The sequence below is a fragment of the Drosophila teissieri genome, chromosome 2L (assembly GCF_016746235.2).
Source record: "Drosophila teissieri strain GT53w chromosome 2L, Prin_Dtei_1.1, whole genome shotgun sequence".
Classification (NCBI taxonomy): domain Eukaryota; kingdom Metazoa; phylum Arthropoda; class Insecta; order Diptera; family Drosophilidae; genus Drosophila; species Drosophila teissieri.
Window position 1 is genome coordinate 17,656,086 of NC_053029.1, and position 27,182 is coordinate 17,683,267.

Consider the following 27,182-nt stretch of genomic DNA (forward strand, 5'->3'; position numbering starts at 1 on the left):
CTTATTATTAAAAGATTCTTTGTTATCATGATTAAGAGTAATCCAAATGCACTGTTTTTGCTAAGCTTGAATTTAAAAAGCTATATTGTAAATCTAGATTATACATACATTTAAAACTTTAATTTTTGTAATACTAACAAAAATCATGTTTTATGCGATATCTGAATCATGTTTGTCCTCTCTAGATACTGAAGGACTGTCAAAAAAGCACCGTTACTTTCGACGCCATGTTACAGTTTATTTAAAGTTACAATGTTTAGCATTAGCTTATAAAATACTTAAAACTATCAATTTTGTGCCTAATGCAGTAGATATGATGAACTTAAATTTATATGAGGACAACATCCTTAATTCCTGCTGGAAAGCGGGATGTCGGAAATCGCGGAAATCGTTTGCCCAACTCGATCGGAATGAGATCGCAGATGTGGATTTGGTCGCCTGCTGGTAATTAAATAGGAATTTAACTATTTGTTTCAGCAAGTAATTTTTTTACAATTTAGCAAGCAAATTACTGAATTAATTGAGAAAAATACATTAGGAACACGATCAAATGTTTTGGCTAAGAAAAACAAACCAAATGTTCTTTTTAAGGACATTTCCCGCTTGTTTCTCGGCGTTACGGATATTTTTAGATGCAAGGTGGATCTACTCTTGTGTAATTATTATTCTGAATACTACGAATGCGTTGATACATAATCATCTTTATAGGGGATACGAAACTATTACTTGATCAATGTACACGTACCAACTTGGATTACGTCCGCACCACCACCAAATCTTTAGTGGTCAACAAATCTGAGATTCAAATCCAACGCAATAGAAAGCGGGTAATCACCAAAAAATCGAAAGTAACAGCGTCAAAACGTGCCAGACTGCAGGAATCGGAGCTGTTGGACGAGTTCGCACAGGACTACTTCGAAAAGATGCTATCTGAATGCCAGATGTGGCTCTTGGATTGTAAACAACACGGGAAGGAGGAATGCGACGAGGTTGGTTGCCAAAATACTGCGGAACTTTTTTCTTATATGATTTATTATATATAAACAGTCTATTGAACTAAACCGAAGCTGCACGAAGTCGAAATCGTATCATTCCATTACAATCACCGAAGAGATTGAATTTGTCGAGGATCATAGCGTTATTATGCCATCAAATGGTTTTGGGGAAGCCGAAGGGGCGGATCTAACCATTTTTCAGGAGCTTTACCCCAAAGACGCCACAAGGAACTCCTGTAAGAAATTCTCATTTCGATTAAAAACGTATTCCAACTATTTTTTTATTATAGTAAAGCGTCACTCAACCACTGAGGATCCAACTGACATTTTACCAGATAAAATGCCTAGATTGGATGATTGGCAAATTTTCCAAGCTGACAATGCTATCATGACCCAAATCTTCCAGCATAACATTGAACCAGCTAAAGTAACTCAAATAGTTTGTGAACCGTTATTGCCTGAAGTTTTGAATTCTTTTGTGGAAATCAAATTTAGCAAGCCAATGAATCGGAAAAGAAAGCTTATAGTAGACAAACGCATTGAATATACTCGGGAGCAGCTGGTGAAGCATAGACAGAAATACATTCATGATTGCATTTCAAGGGAAGTGAATGTGCCAAAACCGTGGGTTTTTCCGAAACCCCCCAGTGAACTTTTCCGTAAACTGAATAATAAGTAAGAAACTTTATTCTATTTTGTAATATTAAATGTACTCATTTCTCGATGTAGTGTAACTTGTTCAGCTCGTCGTAACAACTCCGGCCATAAGCTCAGTATAAAAGAAATGGAATACGAGGCTGAAAACACACTGAGAACCATATTTGGCGGCGAATTCACCGAGAACCTTTTCAAGGAGATATTTGTACGACCTTTTCGCGTTAAAAAATGCAGGGATAAAGAAGCATATATATATCAGCCTGAACCGGATGAAGTGGAAGCCTTTTCGAACTGCCAACCTGAACTGCAACAGCCTGATGTCAATCCTTTAATTCATAATAACAAAATGAATGAGCACTCCATATACTGTGAGAATAATCATGCTCGTGAGTTTGACGTATTTTTAGATCATTTTGTCGTTAAGTAATCATGTTAATGTAAGTAAGTTATAATCTCATTGCAGACACCTACAGCGTAATGATGAGTCTCTTAAACATTTGGCGTAATAATCCGAATATAACGGGAATAGATGCCTTTGATTTTATAAAAACGTTTGCGGGTCGCACCCAGGCTTCGTTAGCATTTCTCCATTTGTTGTGTGAGTTCAAAATATATCCATATGGCTCCAATATGTGTTCGAAATAATGTAGAACTTGAATTTCAGATCTCGTTCGAGACCATTTTATAGAGATATCAAAGCGAGCTAACTCGCTTGAAATGGACCAAATTACTCTTGGCAAAGAGTCCGCTAAGTTAATAGACAATCTTACGCTGAGTGAGATTATCTGATTAATTGTAGATAATGGTTTTCAGGATTAGCAATTAGATTTTGTAGTTGATAAGTTGGTCAACGATGTTCAACACTATGTTTATGTATTGTTTATTGCTCTCACCTACAGTCGCGTATTTTCTGTTACTATTGCGTTAAAGTAGTTATAAGTTGAGCATATTTCTAACACAATAGCTTTAATCTACTTAATTTCCGTACGTCCTTTTTGTTAAGTTAAGTAAGGATAGCCTCAATAAATTGTTTCATTTCAAAATGAAAAGATTTTATAGTATGTAGCCCCTTCCTGTCTTTTACAATATGTATTTTCCATTGTCATCTTAACTTAAAGTTAACTTAAAGATTCATTGTACCCAATAAAACACGTTAGGTATCTTTGTTACTATTACGGTATCGTAGCTATAATTCATTAACATTTGGAGTAATTCTCTAACCGTAATTGTTGTCTTTGTTACAAAATCCTAATATCTCTGACAACACCAAAAAATAAACAAGTTACAAAAACAAAGGAATACAGAGAGTTTGGCACAATTGCTTAAATTCCGATCTGCTGGGCTAGACCCGAATATATGTGCAGAGTAAAGAATCCAATTACGGCCGCCACCAGCGCTTTCACAGCCACAGTCAGCCAAGGTCCAATGGTCAAAATATGGAGCATGCCCTCCAGCCAGACGCCTTTGAAAACAGTAACCGCCAGAAGCAGACTAACCAGCGGCTTTAACGCCTTGTTTAAATCGTGACGGGTAAAGAGCCAGATCAGGGTGGCCGTGGTAATGTGCTGCACCAGAAGCACGTTCGACTCCAGACACTTGAGTATGTAGATCCAGCTAAACTCGGTGCCTCGGGCTCCCACCCACAGCATGATACCTCGGGAAAGAATTACTTCGGCGGTGGCCCCTGTACAAGTATACGAAAATCCTTAGTTTTAAGTGAATCTTTGGGAGTTGTCAAGTATGGATTAGGGTATAAAAGGTGGACCAGCCATCGCAGTTGTAATGTTCACATATCTGAACTGAGTACTTCGGTCTTTTAAAACTACCCCCACCATGATGTTAATTAAGTTGGTTCATGCAACCTACATCCAAGTCCAGCCGTAATAAGCTTTGAGTGGCCCTTGCCGGGAATGCGACTTAGGATTAGTGCGAATCCAAGCAGATCGGCGATGTCCGCGCTGCAGCGGAGGATCTCCTGCAAACCAGAGTAACCACATGACCTTAATAATTGGGTAAAGGTAAATACAGATAAGCACACGCACCGCAAAGAAGTTAAACTCGCCGCTGGAGGATGGAGCGTCAGAGTAGAAGAACGTGGCCAGCACTAGCATCTTGACGAGCTGTGTGAATATATAAATGCCTCCCGCCTGCACGCACTTCCAGAAGGCTCCATATTCCGATCTGTTAAAAAAAAGTAATCCGGGACCATTCACAAATAGTTTTATTCACTTGGTAGAACTGCGGACTTGGCAGTCGGCAAATCCACCAGAAACCAGGCGGAAACTCACAGGCCGGAGTATTTGTAGGTGAAGTAGTACGGTGTCAGCAGAGCCACGCAATTTCCAAAGTGATACAGTGTCATTTTCTTTGATAAACTATGACTATTTTATTTTTACTTAATTAAGAGAAGAATTAAAAGTTGAAAAGAAAAAAACTAGCGTTGCTCGCCGTTGGTTATCGATATGTGCATAACAGGGCTGGCGGCTTGGTAGGCTGACAAGAAAAAGGAAGCTAGTTTTGTATGTAAAATTAAAACAAATATAAATAATAAAAAAATTAATTTAATTTATTCATTTAATAATTTAAAATTAAATACTTGCAGATATGAAGTAGGCAACGGTTTAAGGCTGCTAGGCCACACTCGTGCCTATCGATAGTTACTTAAATATCAACACGTCATCGTAATCTATCATCTGGAGGTGTGTTTGTTTGTGTGTGTGTGTGTGTGTGTGTGTGCGTGCGTTCGAGTGAGTTTTCTGCAATATTTAGCAATTATTATGAATTTTTGACAAAACCAAAGGGAAATGCTTGAACGGAAACCAAATTTTATTTTGTTTAGGACACACGAACCTACCAGCTAAGTGCGGAGCTAAAAACGAACGGAAAACCAGTGTATCGAAAGAGAAAAACAAAGGGGAAATTTTCGCAAAGGAAAGACCAACAGATCATTTCATTAGTGTGCATATGAAAAATCAGCAACGTCAACTCCCTGGGACAAGCTGCAATCTGAAATGAGATGCAAACCCGAAGACGCCTTCATCAAACTGACCAGCAGGATTACAGCAGCAGCAGTACCTATACCATTCAAGAGGATCATCAGGGAGGAGTAGGAGCAGGAACAGGATCTGTGGGCACGGGAACAGCTGGCGGATCGGTAGGACTATTAGCACAGCCCTTGGTTTCACCACCAACTGGCCACGAGGCGGCTATCCACATTGGAGACAACAACCAATCGGGCGATTCCATTTCCAGTCCCGACTACTCCGACGACAAATACGGCAAGGCGGCCCGCCAGTGGAACCTACGCGCCTTCTCCGGTCACGCACTGCGCACTTTAAGTGCCGCTGCAGCCGTGGTCACCGGCAATCAACCGAGCATCAATAGCGATAGTCAAAGTCACTATAGCTACCCCGCTTCCATTCCGACTAGTTCACAGTTTTACCAATCGAAGGAGGAGCCACAGCAACTCGAGCCCGAACCCGAACCAGAAATATTCGTCATGGCCGCACGCGATCGAACGGGCGAGTTCGCTAATGCGATTCGGTCTTTGCAGGCTCGAAACATCACCCGGGCAGTCAATATTCGTGATCCCCGTAAAGCCAAGCAGGTTCAGAGCTACTCGGAGTTCATGATGGTCGCCAGGTTTATCGGAAAGAACATCGCCAGCACCTATGCCAAACTGGAAAAGCTCACAATGTGTAAGTGCAGGGCTAGCGAAAACCCTACAAGTTAAATTCTTTTTCATATTGATTCCAATATGTATCAATAACGGCCAGTGATAAAACCAAACTATAAAATTCTCGTCTTCGTTTTAGTGGCCAAAAAGAAGAGTTTATTTGATGACAGACCGCAGGAGATACAGGAGCTGACTTATATCATCAAAGGGGACCTAAATGCGTTAAATCAACAAATTGCCCGACTGCAGGACATTTCCAAGGATCAGCGCCGTCACACAAACGGGAAGCATTTGGTGTCACATTCCTCTAACATGGTACTGGCCCTGCAATCGAAACTGGCCAGCATGAGCACGGATTTCAAGCAAATCCTGGAGGTGCGCACGGAGAACCTAAAACAGCAGAAGACGCGACGGGATCAGTTTAGCCAAGGACCAGGTCCGTTGGCCGCACACACCGTCTCCCCATCGACAGCCAAGCAAGGATCTTTGCTTCTCAGCGAGGAAAACCAAGCTGTTAGCATAGACATGGGAAGCAGCGATACAACACCGCTCCTATCAACCCAGACACAGATGGCCATATACGACGATTCAGATAATTACGTCCAGCAACGGGCGGAGACTATGCAAAATATAGAATCTACCATCGTTGAGCTCGGTGGAATTTTCCAGCAGCTGGCGCATATGGTTAAGGAGCAGGAAGAGATCGTGGAGCGTATTGACACGAATGTGGCGGATGCGGAATTGAATATCGAGGCTGCCCATGGAGAGATCCTGAAATACTTTCAGTCGGTCTCCAAAAACCGCTGGCTGATGATCAAGATCTTCGGCGTTCTCATATTTTTCTTCTTGTTCTTCGTTGTTTTTATGTCGTAATCAAACGCCAGTTGCCCATTAAAAGCCCCATGTACCTATCCATTTATACAGCATTTTAATTTAACCAAGATTTAATCACAATATTGTTTATTCCAAGCTGTGGCCTCCGGAAACGATTGTAAAATAAAGTTATAAATACGTTCTAAAGCAAAATGCATTTATTTTGAAAACACTTTGAATAGCTTGTGGTTCTTTGGTAAATAAGTTTGTATAACAAATGATTTCTTTCTAATGGAGGCTTTGTAATTAAAGACTTTCTGAAATTTCAAACAGAATGATACAAATGTTTATATTTTTGGGTGTTGTTTGCTAATGTACTAAACTAGTGTATTACCTTAGAAAATGTGTAATGCGAGTATCAAAATTCTGACTATATCTATGTTTGCCCTGCTGATAAGGGTACCTTTCGTAATCTTTATTATCTTAAGTGCTGGTTGCTCCATGTTCATCGTGATCAGTCAAAGACTCCGCTGTCCCTCAAGCTAAACAGGAAAATGAAAATTGGTTACTTCGATTTAACTTTTATTTAATGCTTAAAATCCAACTACACCAAAGATGCGAAATGCAAAAATAATTATAATAAAAACACGTTACAATCTCATACTGCAAAAAAGGTTTACAAATTATATAAAAAAAAACAAAGCTTCAAGATGTCTTTATGGATTTACACTAGAATTTACAAGTGAAGTATTGTTCGCTGTTGATGGGGATTCTCCCCCAAAAAGGGAGTATTCTACCCGAGTTTAGACAATTAATACACGACGCGGATGCGCTGGCGCCAACACTGAGATCCCCAGGCAACAGCTGCCTATGTCGAGATGAGCGAATAAACCATGCTAAAATTAGCAAGAAACGTTAGACAAATGAGGACCCTGGCCACCTAGAATATCAATTAGAATTACCCGTATATGTAGTAGAAGAAGCTGATCAAGTAGACTGCCAGTTTGATCCAACCCTCACGCATGTTCCGGGATAAAGTGTCGGTTTTTAGAACCGTGGTGGGATCGTAAAGTCCGGGTCCCGACATCACAGGGCGGTTTTTGTAACTGCAAGGGGTGGGGGTACAAAACATGAGTAATACTAGTGTTGGACCTAGGTGAATCTTGATCTCCCCGGATGTCAAATCATGATTATTCACATATCACACGGGCAAATGAGTCACTTACCGCCAAAAATGATAGGCTATAAGGGGTATGTTGATGCATAGTGAGAACCATTCGCCGCAGAACAAGAAGAGCAAGTTCAGGAAGATGTGCAGAAGGTACTCCGGCAAAACCAGCTGAAATACACATTAATTACAGGGCGCACTGAAGGTGTAAACACCAAGTTTACTGACCGGATTCAGGCTATTGCACTGATCAATTGGATTCTTATAATCCGTTTTCAGCTCGTCGAATGCAATGACATGAAATATGGCGAAAAATATCAAAAATGCATCTCCAATCAGGGCCACTATGTACGTGAAGGCGGTGAAGTTGAAGGCCATCTTGTAATATCGCTGGAGCACGTCTTCCAGGTGCTAATCAAAGTGACTTGCTAATTATTCTCGTAAAATTCGGCTTCCAATTGCGCTGGACTCACTTGTTTTTTTTTTTACAAGGGCGGCGATGATGACAGCTGTGCGCCAGGGATGCACTAATCTTGACGATCAGGCAGCACAGATGTATGGTCACATTGCAAAAGGGGCTAAAATATAATCAGCTATCAATTACCAATTCATTACAATTTAATTTAAAGAAGTAATTCTATTTTTTAAAGAATTCTAATTTGCTTAACAATTTTGTTTCTGGTATTTTTCTTTATCAATAAAAAAAATACCACTTACAGTTAGTCGTTGCGGTCACATTGCATTTCCAAATCGAACCGCCATTTGTGTTGCATCCCGAAAACCGGGAAAAATCTGATCTGAGTGATCTATGAACTTCAAACAACTCTCGTGCTATTACCAAGCAATTGTGTAATACATAAGGAAACTACCTGACACCCGAAAACTTCGGAAAACCATGTCGCAGTTCAATTTCGTGAGCGATTTACAGAATGCCCTGATCATGGACGGTGAGACGCGCGGTCCTGCGCCCAGGTGGAAGAAGAAGCTGGAGGCGTCCCTAAATGGAAGTGTGAATACCACCAGATCGGTGCTGTCCGTCTCGTACAACACCAGTTTCTCGGGGGTCCAGGCGCCCACGAAAACTCCGGGCAAGAGCAGCGAGGGCAAGACCAAGAAGTCCACTACCACGCCCACTAAGACGCCAGGAGGCGGAGATCGCTTCATTCCAAATCGTGCGGCTACAAACTTTGAGTTAGCACATTTTCTGGTAAGGATTCTACTGACATCACGCACCGTATATGCACGTGTTTCTTTTACATTGGGGCATCCTTAAGTCGGTAAAGCGTCTTCTCTCAATGACGTAAAATTATTCTACGTTTTTACTATTAAGCTTGAGCCAGATCCTTTAAGAAATACGACCTTTACATTTATGATTTTTTATTGACTATCTGACTTTGTAACTCTATTAGGTAAACAAAGACTCCGGCGATAAGTCCGATGAGGAGAACGAAAAGGCCACCTCCAGCAACAGCAACGAGAGCAATGTTCAGGCTTCGGCCCATAAGGGCGAGCGTCAGAAACTCATCTCTGAAGTGGCCCAGGTAGGCGACTCCAAGGGCGGCCGCATATTGTGCTACCAAAACAAGGCTCCCGCTGCTCCAGAAACACACAACAATCCCCTAAAGGTGGTGTACTCCATAAAGACGCCCATATCCACGAAGAGTGGCTCACGCTATATACCCACCACATCCGAGAGGATTCTGGATGCCCCTGATTTTATTAACGATTACTGTAGGTTGACGAAAAACTTTCTACGTAGTCCGAAAAAATACAGTTCAAATATTGATTTCTTCCAGATTTAAATCTTATGGATTGGAGTGCCGATAATATCGTGGCTGTTGCCTTGGGCAGTTGCGTCTATTTGTGGAATGCGCAGACTGGAAATATCGAGCAGCTTACAGAGTTTGAGGAAGGCGACTATGCAGGGTCGCTATCTTGGATCCAGGAGGGTCAGATACTTGCCATCGGCAACAGCACTGGCGCAGTGGAGCTGTGGGACTGCTCCAAAGTGAAGCGACTGCGAGTGATGGATGGACACAGTGCCCGAGTGGGATCCTTGGCCTGGAACTCGTTCCTGGTTTCCTCTGGCAGTCGGGATGGTACTATTGTCCACCACGATGTACGTGCACGTGAGCACAAGCTTTCCACATTGGCTGGACACACGCAGGAGGTTTGCGGTCTGAAGTGGTCCACAGATTTCAAGTATCTGGCTAGCGGAGGCAATGACAATCTGGTGAATGTTTGGTCTGCGGCCAGCGGTGGCGTGGGAACTGCTTCCGATCCCATGCACAAATTTAACGACCATCAAGCGGCAGTGCGTGCTTTGGCCTGGTGTCCTTGGCAACCAAGTACTTTAGCATCTGGCGGCGGCACCGCCGATCGCTGCATCAAGTTCTGGAATGTGAACAACGGCACTTTGATTAAATCCGTAGACTCCAAGTCGCAGGTCTGTGCTCTGCTATTTTCCCGACACTACAAGGAGCTGATCTCTGCCCACGGTTTTGCCAACAACCAACTGACCATTTGGAAATACCCAACAATGGTCAAGCAAGCCGACTTGACTGGACACACATCACGAGTTCTGCAGATGGCCATGTCTCCGGACGGCAGCACTGTGATCAGCGCTGGAGCTGATGAAACGCTGCGTCTGTGGAACTGTTTTGCTCCCGATCCTTTGGCATCCAAAAAAGCAGTTTCGACTAGCAAGGCCAAACAGAGCGTGTTCCGACAAAGCATTCGTTGACATACTTAACGCCTTTAGAACTTTTTACCCCCTTGATTGCTTAGATTAGGCTTCAGCACTGTATTTGTTTCCACACTAGACAATTATTTCTTGAATGCATATCCAATTTATAAGTTCTCGTTTAATGTTTCGTAATGTTTGTAGTTATGGATAAATCTTTGATTATGTGCCCCGCCGACGATATATGAATAATTAAATTTTGTCAGTTACATTTATTTCTTAGAGTTAAGGTTGTGTGCGTATAAATAAAATGCTTGACATTCTGCATCCTTGTATGCTTTATTTAACTCTAAACATTTTGCGTTAACACAAGGAATTCAATTCGTTTGGAATCCTACGTGCCGGGACGAGAAGTACATTTTTGGGAACGTGTGTCTAGGAATAATATTGCATACTATTTTGGGCAGAAAAGGCGTGCTTCTGGGAACATCGATATTACCAGGTCGGGAATTCAAGTGGAGTTAATCATAGGTATGTGTATGTTTAGTCTAAATCGTATGTACAGATTGGATGGGCATTCAGGCAACTGTCATTGGATTGCCACCGTTGTAACTGACAAAATAGCGCGGATCACCAAAGCGATCGTACATCTGTAAGAACAAGAGGTTCGCAAAAAACAGCTGGTTAAAATTAAAATATTACAAAATTGTTAGGTACAAGAACAAAAGCCTCATAAAGCAATAAAATAAGCAAACAACATAGCAAGAACAAGTACAATAAAGGGGTATACTTTGAAATCTAAATAGAGTTACAAACCTTTTTAATCCATACAACATCGAGTTCAACATTAAATTATTTTTTAGCAAATTTTTTGTAGAATAAAATATTTATTTTGCAACATTTTATTCAGTCAGAACATGAAAACATCAATTAGATTTACCTAGCTTAGTACTACGATTTATGATTCAGTTTTGTTTAATAGATTAGTTGTTTGTTTCAGGCACACGCGCACGTACATACAAAAAATACAAACATACAGATACAGACACACAAATACATATACGTGGTTGAAAGAATAAGCAAGAAACATCAAGTTTTAAATTGGACACCTTAATATTATTTAAATTGGTACAGAGCACGAAAGTACTTCGGATAATATTATATTTTTTCTACGGATTGTTTGTAAAACTGATTGTAAACGATGCATCAACTTGCTTGTGAGACTGCAGTTGCACAATTTCAATCGAGAGATACTATATTGGTTCAATTTGCTTTTGAGCGGGTTCTACTAAAACATAGATCCCCTAATCATTTATGGGTGGATAAATTCTTTACTTGCTGCTATTCTGCTGTTTGCTTTTTCTTTTGTTTTTCATTAATCTTTTCCTTTTTTTGGTGAACAATACATTGTGTTACAATAGGTAGTTTCTCAAGTGTAACAATATTTTCTCGCTGAATACCAGTTCAGCTCGAGACTTCTCTCTTACTTAGTTTTTGAACATTTTGGAAGCTGGTGGTGGCCCATTTCAAATTGTGTCTTACGCTCTACGTGATCTCATTTGATCTTTTCTTGGTACATATTCTTATGCAGTGACGCTCACCTTCGTGTCGTCTAGATCTTCGATATCGCTACTGTCGTAATCACTGTCCGGAGGCGTTACGGTCTCCGCTCCGCGCTTCTCTAGGATGTTCTGCATGCGCGATTTGTTCATGATGCACGCAAACTGGTAGGCCGTCAATCCGGCGTAGGTGGCCGTTTCCAGGTTCAGCTTCTCGCACTCATCGAGCAGGAAGTTGGCCAGATCCTCGTTGCAGCCCTCGATCGCAATGTGCAGCGGCGTACGGCCCGATTTGCCCTCCTAATAATCAAAATTGTCATTAGTACGGAGACTCGGAAAATTAGATGAAATTTTCTGGCTTACCCTGGCGTTGATATCGGCTCCATGGGATACCAAAATGCGCAAGATATCAATGTGCCCCGCCTCGGCGGCCAAATGCACACAGCGTTCTCCTGTAATGAAAGAAAATAGGAGGTGTTGGTTAGAAAGTGCATAAAGTGGGGATAACTAAAATCATAGATTGGGTGCCTCATAGGTTTTAAAATCATAAAATCATACCCTATACCTTCCCTGCATTGTGGATCGAAAAAGCTTGATTTATGAATGAAACCTGAAAGCTTTTCCGCAGTGAAAAAAGCTGCATTCCGTTGTAAAACAAGTAGTGTTTTATAATGCGAACGAAAAGCTTTGATTACGACAATGACCAGTGGGGCGGCAAACGGGGGGTTTCGAGGGGAGGGAACTGGGTGCCAAGTGGAGGCTTTTGCCTTATAAGACAATATGACAACCCGTTGACTTCGCATGCGAGTATCTGTGTGCGCGATCGAAAGGCATAGGTGTGCGTTGAAAAACCCAAGAAATTCCCACAATAAAAAGCAGCAATAACACAACAGCAAGCGACAACAACAAAGTCGAGTGACGAGCGAAGGCAGGAAAAAATACAATGAAATAAAATAAAAATCAAACAGTTGGCGTTAAGTTAACAAACCAAATACAAAGTTGGCTTTTTGGTTTCTGCTTCGACAACAAGTTTGCTCAAGTTCAAATTGGTTTATGCATATAGAAATCTGATATATGGACACACAAACACTAGTGTCTGAAATAATAATAAAAAATGTGCAATAATTTAACTGACATTTGGGCAAAAAGTGGCCCAAATTCTGATCATGTTTCAGTTTTAAACTTAAGTAGAATTAAAAAAAGATATTCGCAATTGAAAACACACACCCCTTTGATATAAATGAATTCAGTAAAACCTAACATAACATAATGTAATAAATAAACTAATATTTAAAAGCCAGTTTTAGTTTTGCCTTTCTCATCATGATTCTTCTTTGCCTTCTAACGTTTCTACACCAATCCATTCCTGTATTTTCAGATAAAATCGGCGTATAAAAAACTACTGCTAAAAAACTGAAAACAAAGGTGAATTGTTTAGTCTCTGTTTGTTTTTGTATTCCACGCCTTCGTTTTTATGGTTTTATGATTAGTTGACGTAGTAGTTGTTGTTACTACTTTTGCCATTTTTCTACCCGGTTGTTCAAAGTTTTCATACCCGTTACTCGTACAGTAAAAGGGTATACTAGATTCGCTAAAAAGTATGTAACAGGTAGTAAGAAGCGTTTCCGACCCTATAAAGGATATATATTCTTGATCAGGATCAATAGCCAAGTTGATCTGGACATGTCCGTCTGTCCGTCCGTATAAACGTTAAGATCTCAGGAACTATAAAAGTTAGAAAGTTAAGATTAGACAGACAGATTCCAGAAACATAGACGAGTCGTATGTTTTTTCGCCCACACTGTTAAGAAATGTTTTGATATGCCAACAACAAATGCTAAACTTTTTCGTTCGTTCTCCTAATAGCTGAGTAACAGGTATCTGATAGTCGAGAAACTCAACTATAGCGTTCTCCCTCGTTTTATTTTTTTTCCCGCTGCTGGGCTACACGTGCTGTTGATTGACTTTCACACACGAACAGTTGGCACATTTGCATAAACCGCACACATTTACAGGCCAAGACGGAGATTTCTGCTAGAAAATCCGAGAACTAACTGTGGTAATATACTAAAAATTCCACCCATTACTCATTCGAGACAAACGAGATAACGCCGATAGAAAAACCACAAAAACAAAATCCGGAGGTTATCAATAATTAAAAAGCCAATTACGCACGGGAATTTAAAACCGAAATCTGTTATTGCAAAAGAAAGCGGCCCAAGAAAGTCAGCAGCTCTGCACAGTCCAGTTTTTGTGTGTGTTTTTTTTTTGGTTAATCTCAGCTTGACAGCTTACAAAAGCAACAATTGTGTCACAATATAAAAATAACGATGACCACATGGAGATTTTTAAGCTCGACTAACTAAAAGAGTAGCCGATGCTAGCCGAGCTAGTAAAACACAATCCTTATTGTTGTTGCCCCTTCAGCACAGCAACGTGCCAATCGTTAGCATACGATTAAAGAGCCATGTATGTATATACAACGACATTAGGTATATTAATAGACAAACGGGCGGGCAACAGTATAAAACATGAAATATGAAACACAAAAGTTTGTTTCAAACTTTGCTTTGCTTTGGGAATTCCCCCATCGGCGGCCCAAAGGCTGCGTCACAAGATCACACGGCTTATAATCCCTTGTCTTAGCCAGCGAGTCTGATTCGCATCCGAAAACACGTCCAGAAAGCGGTTAGAACAGCAAGAAATACGCTGATTGCCCAATAATTGGATACATCTGAAATCGACATTGCTTTATCCGGTCAATAAAGGTATACAATTTGTACGCGGTCGTATTAGAGTACCAGCAATTTAAGTTATTTATTATAGATATATTATTTTAGCAATTTTTAAAGGCACTTAATGGGTAACATAACAAGCAAGTGAAAACTTAAATTTCAAAGCATTGTTATCTGCGTAGGAATATATTTAAAACTTGATGTTGTCACGACCAAAAATAGACAATCTCAAACATAAATAGACGCCTCTATATGGAGCTAATGAAAGGAAGAATTTAAATACTGTTGGAATAGAATATCATTATATAGGGTATGTCTACTGAGCCCTGAAATACAACCCTATTACAAAAGTAATTACTGCAAAGGTATTTGAGAAGTAGCAATTAATGACCGTTATGAAATCGCTTAGAACTGCGCACTATGGGAAATTCTATTTTGCTGGCACTTGAAAACCCAAACCGTTTCACAAATGGCACCACCGCCCACTTGATCCGATCGCACCTCCAACCCACCGCCTTCTTTCACCCATCATGAACCATTCCACATCCATTAGCCTGTACGATACGATGTTGTTACTATTTACACAGGCGGCTGGAATATATAAAAAAGCAACGATATCGACAACGACCTTATGAGAAAAACCCAACGGCGCAGTTAAGAGTACTCCACAAGTCACCCGAAGTCGCAAAGTTCATAAATTTATTGACAGCGCAAATATTAAACGCAACGCTGTCTTCTCTTAATTTTAATTAATTGTGCTTATTGTTGAGGCAGAGTTTGGAATTTCTACAACGGGTTTTTCGCTTATAACTTGTGGCTTTTTGTTTCAAATATTTATCTCTTGTATTCCCCGGTTTGCCAGCTTATTTGTCCTTCAGCTTGGGTCATTGTTTCATAATTATGGATATACATATATGCCCAAGTACGGCCGGGCACGAGTATTTGTAATATTTATTGGAGTGGGAAATATCTGAAAGCTGTTTCGAGTTTTCCAAGACAGCGCGTGCCAAAAGATGTTACCAGGCCATCGGGGAATTACCTGGCCCAAAACCCACAAAAAAAGACCCACAAGACATGGCCGATGAAATTAAAGCCAACTGTCCAAACACGACTGGCTTTTCAAATACCCCAAAGATAAATGTAAGAACAACAGCCAAGAGTGCGGAGAAAAGACAATATCAAATTAAAAGTTGTTTACCCCAAAAACTGCTGGGCGCCGTTGGGCAATTTATATCGCACACAAATGCCGTGTGTAGATGTTCGAACTTTCCCAATGTGGAAATTAGCTTAAGTTGAGTGAAAAACCCAGGTAGCGCTCTGCAGCCGGCCGTCAAATGAAGCGAAAACAAACAGCACAATTTAGCACAATTAAAGCCGTGGATTTTCCATGCCATGACGACGACGACTGACTTGGCAATGAAAGTGTTTTGAAAGCAACTCGAGCCCAGCTCAAACTCAACTCGGCTGGTTCCCCCGCCCGATCTACTACTATATATCGCTCGATCGTTATGTCAGCGGACTCGCCTTGTTGACTTTCTTTCGAGCCATGAATGCGAAATGCAAATAACACCCGACTCAACCAGCCAAAATCGGATGGGGATCGTCAGCCACGTGTGGGACGGACTGCACAAAAATGTAATAAGAGAAGTAAGTGAAAAAGAAAACAGCACGGCAATTAAGGCGCAAATGAAATTTGGGGAAAAGCCCAAGGCCCCAAGAGGTCACCATTGTTTGAGGAAGATCAGCGTTTGGTTTTTTTTGTTTGTCAACTCAGTTGCACTTAGGATTTCCAGCAAGCGTCAGTTATTATTTATTGCGTTGTCTTACTTCCGTCACTTGTTTTCAATTTTTGCTATATGCATGAGCTCATTAAAAGTATCTGGTATTGTTATTCTAGCGCTACTCTCTGCGGATAGCTTACCTTGCAAAATATAGGAGCAATCATGTTAAATGAATAAAGATCTATTAGTCAACTCCGAAGTCAATAAACTCTTATGTGTAAGCAATTTTAATAATGAGAATCCTACTTCTGAGATCACTTTGCTTAAATCTGACAGTCGATTATCATGGAACGATCAAAAACTCATAATGAGAAGTACACATTTCCGTTTTTTATCCGAATCTAACCTTGTCCGCTGTACAATAAATAATGTGAATAAACTCCAATGCATATGAATTTGAACTCTGCCAAATATGATTTCTTTAAGTTATCAGTTAGTAATTCATAAAAACCAAAATGAAGCAAATGTCGAAGCCTTGTCGTCATCTCTTGGTGTGAATAAACTCTTATATTTTGCAAACTTACGGAGCGACATTCGCCTAAGCGGATTAAGTTTATTTCAGATTTTTAATAAGGAAATAATTCTGCGATTTGAGGGGAGTGACAAATGCAATCTTTTTAGATGGTATATCATATGCTAGAACTTGACTGGTACGAGAGTCCAGATTAAACCTTGCGCTTATGACTAACTTGTTGTTTGTGGGTGCAACAGGCAAGCATCGATGTAAAACACATTGATTGTCGACGGATTCCAGAATGTCGTAGATCTCGATTAAACTAATGCCCGGAACGGGTTTTGCGATGCTGTAAGTCTGAGCCTTTCTACTATTACTACTTCTACTTCCAGCTGCAGTCTAAAGTTCCAATTGCTTATGAAAATCCCAGTGACGATGAACGTATTTATTTCCATATTGCTTTTGGTTTTATGCGGCCTTTTGAAATTTCCGTCAACTCACGATTTAACAGCGGGTTTCTACGGTGGTTCTGAGTTAAAGTTTTTCAAACACGAGACCGTAACATTTGAGGGGTAAAACCTGCACACTGATAATAGCCAGTTATCTTCTTGAATGCGAAAAGGGGCGAAGGACGTCAAAAAGCGCAATTCGGTAAACGTAGAGTGTCGTATAATCGCACGGTAAACGACCACCTATGGGGTTTTCCTCATACTGATAACGCACGATTTCCAGTTACCAATGTCTGCTGACGATCAAACACCGATGGACATATCTCGTTTGCTTTTTATAGTATGCCGGCTTATCAGGCGGGGAAGTACGGGAGTGACTGCTTCTAATTGTGATTTCAGTTGCCAGGCAACAGATTTCATGGGGTTCTTCGCTTAAATAAAGATATGTATTTGCAACAAATGGCTTACACATGCAGGACAAATGTGTTGTTCTGAAATTCCCTCGTTTGGTTTAACCGACATTTGTTTATTGCTCACAAAAAAGACCGATAAGAGCAGAGACTATCTTCGGCATACCCCTGGGGAATTTCTACAATATTTATTGGATTAAATAGGATTTTCTGGAAATCCATAAAACCCAGCTTGATACGGCCCAAAACGTCACAGCTCTTACTCCGGCAGTAGTTTATTTTTACAGATAACCCCATCACAAATCAGCCATTTGCCCGGTTTTTATCAACAGTGGGAATTTCTGGGCCTATTGGTTTACCAAAGGCCAAAGCCCACAAAGCTGTCAAGTGATCCGAGCCAGCGAAAGAGGTCCTATACTATTTATAGAGCCAGTCCTCGGGAGCCTTGCGTGCGTTTATTTATATAATAGCAGTTCATTTCCCAGTTGCGTGTCGGACGCGTTAATGATGCCCAAAAATGGATTACGGCCAAGTTACGGGCGGTTGGTCGACCTCTAAGCATTTGGCCGTAATTACTATTTGGGGATTTCCAAAGAGTACAGAAATATTTGTTTATAGAGGTGCAGAAGGGGGCCTCTGTGCCTTCGATAACGAACCTTTCCCAATTTCCGTTATTGTCTGCGCCTTTAATCTGCCTAATGCTATCATTTTCTATTCTATTGATATTATTTGTTTTGTACTTCAGTTTATTCTTTTAAAGTGAGCTCTTTCTTGGCTCTCGGCCAAATAGTAAAAACGTGTCCTATTTTCGTCGCTCATGCCTTAATACAATTTTAGTAGCATTGAATTTAGAAGGGAATGTCTTAATGTTTTAAATAGAGTTGGAATGTCTTTCAAATGTTGGGAATAAACTACTACATTTCGCTAGTTTTTGGGAAGAAACAATGCCGTTTGTCCCAAAGCAATTTATTATTAAATCTGAAAGTATGTTATTGCCCCAGGGATGCTGACGTCAATTGCGGGATTAAAGGCAATTGGAACACATATTCTAAGGGCCTTGAGTTTACTTAGTGATCGGCATCATCAGAGATTTACACACAGAACTGGCCCGGTGTCCCGCCTCGAATATTTTAAATTGCTTTCGAATTTATTGCTGTGGCAGTGGGAAAACCCAGAGGTTTCGAATAGGCGAAATGCTCAAAAGCGTCTGACCGTCTCGTTTCTTGTTGCTTTGTTGGTTTTAATAGTTTTTGTCGGAAATGTGCGCTGTTGCTTTTGGCTAGCCGAAATACATTATGTGTCTTGTATGAGCGGGTTATATATAGCATATGCATACGTATACGTATATGTATATCCACAATATGGGGAGCAGCTGTTTTGTGGAGCTTCAAACCGGTTGGCACTGCTTAAAGTTGGCAAACGGGTAAAAAAAAATGTTTGTTCACCAAATGTTTGCCAATCACGAATTCGGATTTTATTTTTGGCAAGGTTATACATAGGAAAAAACACAGCGGCAAAAAGGCCAATAGAAATCGATTAAACAAACGAAAGGTCAAAAACATATAACTTTGGTTTTGCAACAGTTTCTGACAAGTTTATTAACCTTTTTTTTAACACTTTTACTCTTCATTCAATCAAAATTACAAAAGAGATTGACTTTAATGAAACATATTCAAGAGCTTAAGTAGTAATAATGGTATTAATAGAAATTTCAGTAAACTCTTTGTAATTTTCTAATTAAAATAATCTAAGAAAGTAGTCGATTGTGCAATCAAAATCTTGGCCAGCAGATACAGTGTGCCAAAATTATGGATTATAAATAAACGTTCTGATTTAGAACCCTTCCTGTGCACTCCCACACATGTTATGCAATGAGTGTGGGTGGCACCCCCACATCCCAACGGCGCTCAGATCGATAATTCGATTTCTGGTCCGCGAATACAGACCACAGTCAAATAAGGAAACAAATGTTAATTATGAGACACGCCTGTCCTTACGTGTGGAAAATAAATTTGATTTCAATTATTTCCTCCATGCATTGCATTCGAAATTTAAACGCAAGAGTAAAACAGAGCAAATACATGAATTTCCATTTTGAATCTGTATTATGTAAATGTACTTCAGATTCCACATCCACCAAACAATAAATATTTACCTATCCTTGTGTAAAATTGTTTTTATTATACTTTGCTGACGTCTGAAACTTTGCAAATGTTCAGTTTCTCTGCGTTTTTCGTTTATTTTGGATAATCAATAACGCAAATGAACAAGGAACAGGGAGGAGGGGTTGCTTTTTTTTGAACCATTTGACGAGCGAAAATTTCAAGCGAAATGTTTCAGGGAGGCAAATGTATTTTTGGCATCTGGTCAAAGGCGTCTATATAGCCTATAGCCATATGTACGTCTATAACGTATATACAATGTGTACTCTATGGCAGACGACAATGTCTCGCAGTGCGGCTAGCCGTTGGCGGGACACCATATATATGTGCATATATAGAGCTATATATAATGGGTACATTTCTGGCACAGATTCATATTCTTAATGATAAATGCCCGAAAATGCTGGGCCAAAAATAATCACTTTACTAGAACGCAAAAATTCCAAGTTTGAGAGACGAACAACTCGTGATTTCCATTCCTTAGCAATACTATTTGTATATATATTTTATATTTTTTTATCAGTTGTACCAACTTATTTAATAATTGAGTATGAGTTAAGCATTAAAGTTGGTTTAAAAGGCAATACTGGGGTGAAAGTAATTTGCACTTGACTTACCATTGTAGTTGCGAATCTCCAGATCGGCGGGAAGGCGTGCGTAGCTCAGGGAACTGACCGCCTTGTCGTTGGATCGGTGTCCATATTGTCGGTGGGCCTCATGGATTTCCGTGGCTCCGAACTCTTCTGTCAAGGCACGGACGCACTGCTTTTCTCCGGCGATGCAGGAGAGATGGAGCGCTGTGTTCCCATGGCGATCGCGCACCGCGGGCTATTTAAATGGGTAATGGGATTTTTTTGTTAAGAAAATTGCCTGCATTTTTTTTATAGAAGTTTTTATAGTTTAAGGCACAAAGGTTAAAATGATACTACTCGTTATTAAGAGATTATGCTAATATTAAGAATCTTCAAATGTATATAGCTTTTTATTTGATTTTCGTAGAATATTACCTCAGCTCCGGCGAGTAAAAGTATCCTCATGATATTCGGCTGGGCAGTCAGAGCGGCCAGGTGAAGGGGAGTTTGGGCCACATCGTTCTGGATGTTGAGCAGGCACGGATGAGGTGCCATGCGAATCAGGGCGGCCACCACTTCCACTGATCCCGAAATACAGGCCAGGTGCAGAGGTCTGAAACAAGAGACAGAGCAAACGAAACAACATGAATTTGTGGGTTTCTTTACCTGCCGCTCGGCACCCGCACTTTCTTCCCTTCCTGTACACTTGTCTTCGGTCATGTGGCGGCGTAAAAACCCAAGTAAGTTAAGTTGCGGTAAAGTAATGTGAAGAAAGAAGAGGTGCCCCGAAAAACCTGTTCCCGTACCTGTCCACATACCAGGAAAACCCCAAAGCCTGACTAAAACACATGTGTCAGTCGCGTTTCTCGCCTGAGACAATGGACTTGAGTGATTCACGAAACTCTCCCCTTAGCTTGCTTGGTGGTCATCAGTGCAATGCCGCGGCGTCTTTGTTATTTTGGGAAATTTTAGGATTCTCATCGGAAATACGGCACGTATAAGTTCATAGAAATTCGGAAATGATTCAAGACTGTGATATAAATCTATAATCGTCACTTGCGAATGATTGATTTTAGAGAACATGATGACTTTATGTTGTTTTACAATGTAAATATCTCGTGCGTATCTTTTTATTTAAAGCTGTCACATACCAATTAATTTTTGATCTTATTCTGGTTATATACACCTATATATATGTATAAGACTACTAGTTAATGTGGGTTTATTTAAAGTGTTTTTTTTGTGCTGATTTTAGCTTTGTAAATATAATCAATTGTTTCCAAGTTTAAAATATACCCTACACTTTTATAGAATTTTTTTAATTTTGCTATAAAGTTGTTATAATTGTTATTCTTAGCATCAACATGGGAAAGTTTTTGAAATGACCCAGAGATAAGCCTCTTATATGCTTAAGTCATTCTTGAAAAATTACGCAAATCAAAAATCCACATTTGAAGTAAAGCATATATATAAATTATTTGAAAATCCAGCAATCTCGCCATAATTCCATAATATTTACTTACGTGTCGCCGTCGTCGTTTTGTTGATAGAACTGCTCCCAGGCGTTCAAGATATTGATGCTGCTGGGCGGAGCGGATGATGTTGCTCCCGATCCCGAAGGATTCGCATTCGCCGTGCTGGCTGTGGAGGATTGGACCTTGCTGCGGCCGGTGATTTGGGTGCTGCTGCTCTGGCCGAGATTGTTGAGCTGTTCGCCACGATTGACCAAATGACTTTCGACGGTCCATTGTGGGATGCCTGTGTCCGCGCTGTGTTTGAGTCGCATTGAATCGGCGGTGGCAGTGGTGGTGTCCTGCTCCTGATCCTCTTCTTCGTCGATAATACCGGAATCGAGGACAACGGGCTGTTCCTTTTGGGGTGCCGACTGCTGCTGATCCTTATCCTGCTCCTCGATATCGGAAACTATCTCCTCGCTGAAGATCTGCGAGGATTGCGGGCCGGAGATGAAGCCCGAATCACTGGTTTCGTTTGGCACGGCAAATTCCTTTGGCTTGTTAATGGCGGCCGTTTGATCTTGTGTTTTGCCGCCAATTTTACCGCTAGTTGCTAGTGGTGACGAGGGGTTAGCCGCGTTTGCGGGGCCGCGTTGCTCAACACTGGCAGCGCTGCAGCTGCAGTCACTTGTTGCTGTTGCCTTTGTTGCTGCCTCCGCTGCTTTTGTTGGGCTCGGCATTTTCGTGCTTTTCCTCTCTCAGTGGGGCTAAAATATATGTATATATGTTATATATATACTCCTGTCGTTTTGAACTTTGCTTTTGAGCTCAGTCTCTCAACACACATACACATACACACGCACAGTAAGCGCTCACCTCGCGGGTGCGAGTGAAACAAACATATAGGCTCAAGCGAACAAGTGAAAACGCAATAATTTTTTTTAGATTAAAGGCATTTTATGAACTTATGTACAAGTGTAGCTACAGAAACATAAAAATTACTGTTTCATACTTGTTCAGAATTTTCGATTTCTCAATTTGCCCAATTTGTTATTTGCCTTTTCACGTTTGTTTTACACACACCCACAATCACACGGAGGTCGATTTTTCATCTCCCTTTGCACACATTCATCTTCCTTTTTGCCATTTTTTGTGCACAGTTTCTGTGTTATAAACTTCGGCACTATTTTATATGGATTTCTCACTACCTTGCTGGTTAATTGTCTTGCGATGCTGGTTTTAGAACGCGTATTTATGGTTTATATATTTGTAATCTGCAATTCGCATAGTACCCGGGCACACGTCTGCTTTCTTTCACGTCTCGTTAGCGAATGGAATTGAGGGAGCGCGCTGATATGTATATACTTATAAAGCAATCTATACTATAGAGCCCCGTTTACACTATGAGTTATCACGATTTGAAGCTAGCTCGATTTTAGTACTCTTTACATAGAAAACTATTAATGGAAAAAAATTCGTCTGTGTCATATTTTCCCTAATAAAAAAATAATAAAATAAAACTCGACGATTGAAGAGCAACCTACAACTTTTCGTAAATACATAAGTCAACGAAATAATATCGAAACTTTAATCAGTTTTATATCTGTATGTTAGAGAGCGACCATAGGGCTGCCAGATCGTATGGAGAGCACTAATTTTATATCGCCCAACAACAAAACCAGCAGCAAAATCGTAGGATGCAACAAAAGCAACCACAACAGCGATGTGCTTGATTATTCCTCTTACTCACTGAAAAGCGTAGAACGGGAAAACACCCGCTTACCAAAATCGGATGCAGGATTATCTCGTCGCCTGAATCAGGGGATATTCAGCGCTCCTTCTGGGATTTTTTTTTATTCAGTCACAGGTTATCGCTAAGACATAAAATATTTTAAAAACTATTGTTTTGGTTTTTACAAAGTTGTATATGATTAATTAATTCTCTGAACTCTAGGGGCTTCACAAGCTTATCATATTATGTTTAAGATCAGTTATATATTTATAAGCTGCAAATTTTTTTAGGGTCTTTGTTACTTTAATTCAAATATTTTAATTCCGTTTTTTAAATTATTTATTATAACATATTGATTGGTACTTGGTTCCTTAAATTTCTAATAAATATTCCCATTAAAAATTCTGGAAAATGGTAAATTACTCTACTATCAGTTTAAGGGTTTTTTGCATATATTATCTTGTGGGTTTGTGCTGTCTTTTTATAAGCTAATTGAATTATTATATAAAATGTTAAATTTTAATACTTGGTCTTCCGGTTGAATTTCATCTTTTATTTATCATGCTTTCACAATAAGAATTGTCGTTATTAATTTTTTTCAATAAATGCTATAAAGCAAGTATATGTAGTGCAATTCAATAAAGTCTTAAAAATATAAAAACCTTTTAAATGTTTTGGGAATTTTAAATTAAATAATTTAACTAAACTTTCATAGTTATATAAAAAGGTATTGGTGTTATTCCTATTGATAATTCAAATATTAATTAATTAAAATAACAAAATGATACAACAAAAATGTGGTATCCCAATTAAAATATATAATGTAAACAAAAATATATAAAATAAGCTTAAACGCTCTTTTTTATTGTATTTTATATATTAATATATTTATTCACCCTGTGAAATGCTTAAAGATCTTTTTTAATAAAATAAACCATTTATTTAATCGTCCCCCATTTCAAACATTGCGGGTCATAAAGATTTTTAATAAAACCACCAGCGGTACAGCTGCTAAAAATAAGTTGGCAGCACTACAGCCAATAATTTAATTTCACATAATCTTAAACACAGGACTTAAGAAATATTTTGAATACGACATCAAGGGATGATAAGGAGGATGCACACTATTAGTGGCCAAAATCTGGCCGCAGTGGTCAAGGAGCTGGAGAACTATGCCCCGACTTCATGGGCGGAGAAGTGGGACAACGTGGGACTCCTGATTGAACCGCACCGCGAAAAACAAATCAAGCAAATACTATTAACCAACGACTTAACCGAGCCCGTAGTGAAAGAAGCGCTGGAGAAGGAGGCGCAGCTCATAATCAGCTATCATCCACCCATTTTTAAGCCCCTGACAAGGATTACGCAGTCACATTGGAAGGAGCGCGTGGTGGCCGCATGCTTGGCCAACGATATAGCCTTGTACTCGCCCCATACGGCTTGGGATAAGAAGAGCGGTGGGGTCAACGACTGGCTATCTAAGGCAGTGAATGTCCTCAGCATCCGCCCTCTGGAACCGGAGTTGGGTGCACCTCCGGGTACCGGATCCGGTAGATATATTGAAACCAAAATGGAAGTTTTCCAGGTGGTGGAATCTTTGCAAAAGCACATTGAAAACAGCGTGCATGTTGCTCTAGCTGTGGGTCACAATCCCAAGACAGTCATCCAATCCGTCGGCATTTGTGCCGGCTCTGGAGCATCTCTGCTCAAGGGTATCCAAGCGGATCTTATTATTACCGGAGAAATGTCCCATCACGAAGTTCTGGAGTTTACGCACAACAATACAACCGTTCTTCTCTGCAATCACAGTAATTCGGAAAGGGGATTTCTCCATGAGTTTTGCCCAATATTGGCTAAATCTCTTAATGAACAATGCCTCGTATATGTATCTGCAGTGGATAAGGATCCCCTGGTCACCGTGGGTAGCGATATAAACAAAGATCTTAGTGCTTTTGTTGACGTCTACAAACAGTAAACAGAGCATATCAGCACAACCGCAACGTCAAATTGTTAAGTTCAACTTGAAACTTTTGATATTAAAAGAAATTTTGTTTGTTTAACAATGCATTTCCGGCATCCATAAGGATTACAAATTAACTAAAGGATTTAACTTTCTTAATTTCTAGACTTGATCCAGCTTAAACTTTCCGCCCTTGCTGGCGGCGTCGTTTCGATTAAGTTGGTAGAGTAGACGCTGCTCCAGGTGCTTCACTGCTGCCACTGTCAGCACCAATGTGTCGTGCTTCAGCATAGAATACACGTTCAAGCCAAAAGTTGGCATCAGGTTGACATAGCCAAGATCATCACTGGCCTGACATATATTGGCGGGGAACATGTGATCTCTGGGAAAATCATAATTAATATAAATTTATCTATGGTTATACAATGCCCAGCTACAAGCAGTACTCACTCGTCTACAATCAAAACAGAAGGTCCCCAATTCCGTTCGGCGATTAAATCCTTTAGGAAATCTGCATCCCCGGTGGGTATGTCCACATTCTCTATGATGTGCAGATCATCCTGGGCCAGCTTAACACTCAGCGTGGAGGTCAATCCCAAAACCCTCTTATAGAAGGGCAGCATATAGAAATGGGTTGTGGGCGACCTGGGGCCGTGCACCACGCCGCCGCCCTTGAGCATGGGCGATCGGAGAGAACCGTGGCGGGCCCGACCTCCTCCCTTTTGGGGCCACGGCTTTCGGCCGCCACCGCGCACCTCCGCTCGGTTTTTGGTGTGCGCCATGCTTACATAACGATATTTGCGCTGCCACTCCACATTCTCCTGTATGATGTCCACCCGCGGCTGTGCGGCAAAGACATCAGGATGCAGTTCAATTAGGCCCACCTTTCGCTCCGCCACTGCATCCGTATTCTCTATCCACGCCTGGCGCGCCGTGCTCCTGCTCACCGGCAAGCAATTCGTGTAGTCTTGCGGCAGAATCAGGGGTGATCTCGACGCCGGAGGTGCGGTCACTGCCGCAGGGGCTTCGGTCGCCACATTGCCTTGATTGCTGCTGCGGCTGAAAGTCCTTGCCACGGGATAAAGCACCTGCCTGGATGTTTTTAATATATTGTTCAACATTTTATTTTGCAGGCCGTGAAGTCTATCGATAGGTTAGATTAAGCATTGGCACCTCAACGCCTTATATCGATTAATTGTTAATGGTAATATCGATGTGGAGGTTACATCGTGACACGAAAATGTTTGAAATGTATTTGAATCCATTTATCACGTAGTGACGAAACGCACCGGTGAGTCGATGGCGACTACTTTATATATCCGCAGAATGACAATTTTGAGTTTTTGCGGCATTATGTTATTTAAAAATAAAACTTTAAAAAAATTTAATGATTTAGCGGAAAAAAATGGGGGAGACTCTTATAGCAAATATATTGAACATTGAAGCGGCTAATCGTAAGATAAAATGAATACATTTTATTTTGAAGAAAATGTAATAGGTACCAAGGTAAAGGCTCTAGAGTATATAATATAGGTATGCAAGTTTAAAGGAATTAGGATTTGGAATGACTTGGCATGACTGGGAAATAAAAACTTTTGGAATAAAGAAAATTTATATGAGATCCAAACCCAGTGAAGGGATTTCCATTGCATCTTATCAAATAATTGTTAGTACGACCCATATGCTGTTACCTTTTATATTCTTTTTAACGTATCTAGTATACTCTCTTACTCTACGAGTAACGGGCATTACAACGTATTTATTACAATAAAACTCTTTAATTCTTTTTAGATCATGGTACGTGTTCTTGGCAGTACTAACGTTTCTTCAACACAGCACATTGTGGTTTTAACCAGACTGTTGTTTTAACCACATTATGGTTCTCCACAAGGGCTGCTAAAATAAGATCTAGAACAAGATGT

The 27,182-nt window shown here is 40.4% G+C and overlaps 8 protein-coding genes across 14 annotated transcripts; 4 read left to right on the forward strand and 4 right to left on the reverse strand.

The window, feature by feature from the left end:
• Window positions 1-231: 231 nt before the first annotated feature.
• Window positions 232-2,701, forward strand: LOC122611519. Of its 5 annotated transcripts, none has more exons than XM_043784656.1 (8): window positions 232-444; window positions 501-655; window positions 709-989; window positions 1,048-1,231; window positions 1,286-1,670; window positions 1,725-2,038; window positions 2,095-2,250; window positions 2,317-2,696. In XM_043784656.1, exons 1-8 carry the CDS (start codon window positions 314-316, stop codon window positions 2,439-2,441), a joined length of 1,731 nt encoding a protein of 576 aa, XP_043640591.1. In that variant the 5' UTR covers window positions 232-313; the 3' UTR covers window positions 2,442-2,696. The 5 variants fall into 5 exon arrangements, with proteins under 5 accessions (XP_043640591.1, XP_043640592.1, XP_043640593.1 ...); XM_043784657.1 differs by having other exon boundaries at window positions 2,116-2,250; window positions 2,317-2,692; XM_043784658.1 differs by lacking the exon at window positions 501-655 and having other exon boundaries at window positions 2,317-2,701.
• Window positions 2,702-2,810: 109 nt separating this feature from the next.
• Window positions 2,811-4,126, reverse strand: LOC122611523 (transmembrane protein 147). Its single transcript, XM_043784666.1, has 4 exons — window positions 3,941-4,126; window positions 3,695-3,833; window positions 3,519-3,627; window positions 2,811-3,336 (listed from the first exon to the last, which is right to left on the reverse strand). The coding sequence occupies exons 1-4, from the start codon at window positions 4,012-4,014 to the stop codon at window positions 2,975-2,977; spliced, it is 684 nt and encodes a 227-aa protein (XP_043640601.1). The 5' UTR covers window positions 4,015-4,126; the 3' UTR covers window positions 2,811-2,974.
• A 152-nt stretch (window positions 4,127-4,278) lies between these two features.
• Window positions 4,279-6,354, forward strand: LOC122611522 (syntaxin-5). Of its 2 annotated transcripts, XM_043784663.1 has the most exons (3): window positions 4,279-4,399; window positions 4,492-5,350; window positions 5,468-6,354. In XM_043784663.1, the coding sequence occupies exons 2-3, from the start codon at window positions 4,669-4,671 to the stop codon at window positions 6,199-6,201; spliced, it is 1,416 nt and encodes a 471-aa protein (XP_043640598.1). In that variant the 5' UTR covers window positions 4,279-4,399; window positions 4,492-4,668; the 3' UTR covers window positions 6,202-6,354. The 2 variants fall into 2 exon arrangements, with proteins under 2 accessions (XP_043640598.1, XP_043640599.1); XM_043784664.1 differs by lacking the exon at window positions 4,279-4,399 and having other exon boundaries at window positions 4,412-5,350.
• A 356-nt stretch (window positions 6,355-6,710) lies between these two features.
• Window positions 6,711-7,864, reverse strand: LOC122611524 (protein cornichon). Of its 2 annotated transcripts, XM_043784668.1 has the most exons (5): window positions 7,783-7,864; window positions 7,538-7,720; window positions 7,368-7,480; window positions 7,104-7,247; window positions 6,711-7,037 (listed from the first exon to the last, which is right to left on the reverse strand). In XM_043784668.1, exons 2-5 carry the CDS (start codon window positions 7,685-7,687, stop codon window positions 7,010-7,012), a joined length of 435 nt encoding a protein of 144 aa, XP_043640603.1. In that variant the 5' UTR covers window positions 7,688-7,720; window positions 7,783-7,864; the 3' UTR covers window positions 6,711-7,009. The 2 variants fall into 2 exon arrangements, with proteins under 2 accessions (XP_043640603.1, XP_043640602.1); XM_043784667.1 differs by having other exon boundaries at window positions 7,538-7,799.
• A 179-nt stretch (window positions 7,865-8,043) lies between these two features.
• LOC122611520 (cell division cycle protein 20 homolog) lies at window positions 8,044-10,319 on the forward strand. The gene is made up of 3 exons (XM_043784661.1): window positions 8,044-8,516; window positions 8,719-9,040; window positions 9,106-10,319. Exons 1-3 carry the CDS (start codon window positions 8,205-8,207, stop codon window positions 10,050-10,052), a joined length of 1,581 nt encoding a protein of 526 aa, XP_043640596.1. The 5' UTR covers window positions 8,044-8,204; the 3' UTR covers window positions 10,053-10,319.
• On the reverse strand, window positions 10,313-22,932 carry LOC122611521 (NF-kappa-B inhibitor cactus). Its single transcript, XM_043784662.1, has 7 exons — window positions 22,777-22,932; window positions 21,638-22,335; window positions 20,550-20,727; window positions 20,160-20,370; window positions 11,915-12,003; window positions 11,594-11,851; window positions 10,313-10,642 (listed from the first exon to the last, which is right to left on the reverse strand). The coding sequence occupies exons 2-7, from the start codon at window positions 22,306-22,308 to the stop codon at window positions 10,571-10,573; spliced, it is 1,479 nt and encodes a 492-aa protein (XP_043640597.1). The 5' UTR covers window positions 22,309-22,335; window positions 22,777-22,932; the 3' UTR covers window positions 10,313-10,570.
• Window positions 22,933-24,303: 1,371 nt separating this feature from the next.
• On the forward strand, window positions 24,304-25,419 carry LOC122618881 (NIF3-like protein 1). Its single transcript, XM_043795482.1, has one exon. It carries the CDS (start codon window positions 24,406-24,408, stop codon window positions 25,273-25,275), a length of 870 nt encoding a protein of 289 aa, XP_043651417.1. The 5' UTR covers window positions 24,304-24,405; the 3' UTR covers window positions 25,276-25,419.
• On the reverse strand, window positions 25,352-26,427 carry LOC122618871 (39S ribosomal protein L4, mitochondrial). Its single transcript, XM_043795470.1, has 2 exons — window positions 25,711-26,427; window positions 25,352-25,642 (listed from the first exon to the last, which is right to left on the reverse strand). The coding sequence occupies exons 1-2, from the start codon at window positions 26,379-26,381 to the stop codon at window positions 25,423-25,425; spliced, it is 891 nt and encodes a 296-aa protein (XP_043651405.1). The 5' UTR covers window positions 26,382-26,427; the 3' UTR covers window positions 25,352-25,422.
• Window positions 26,428-27,182: the final 755 nt, after the last annotated feature.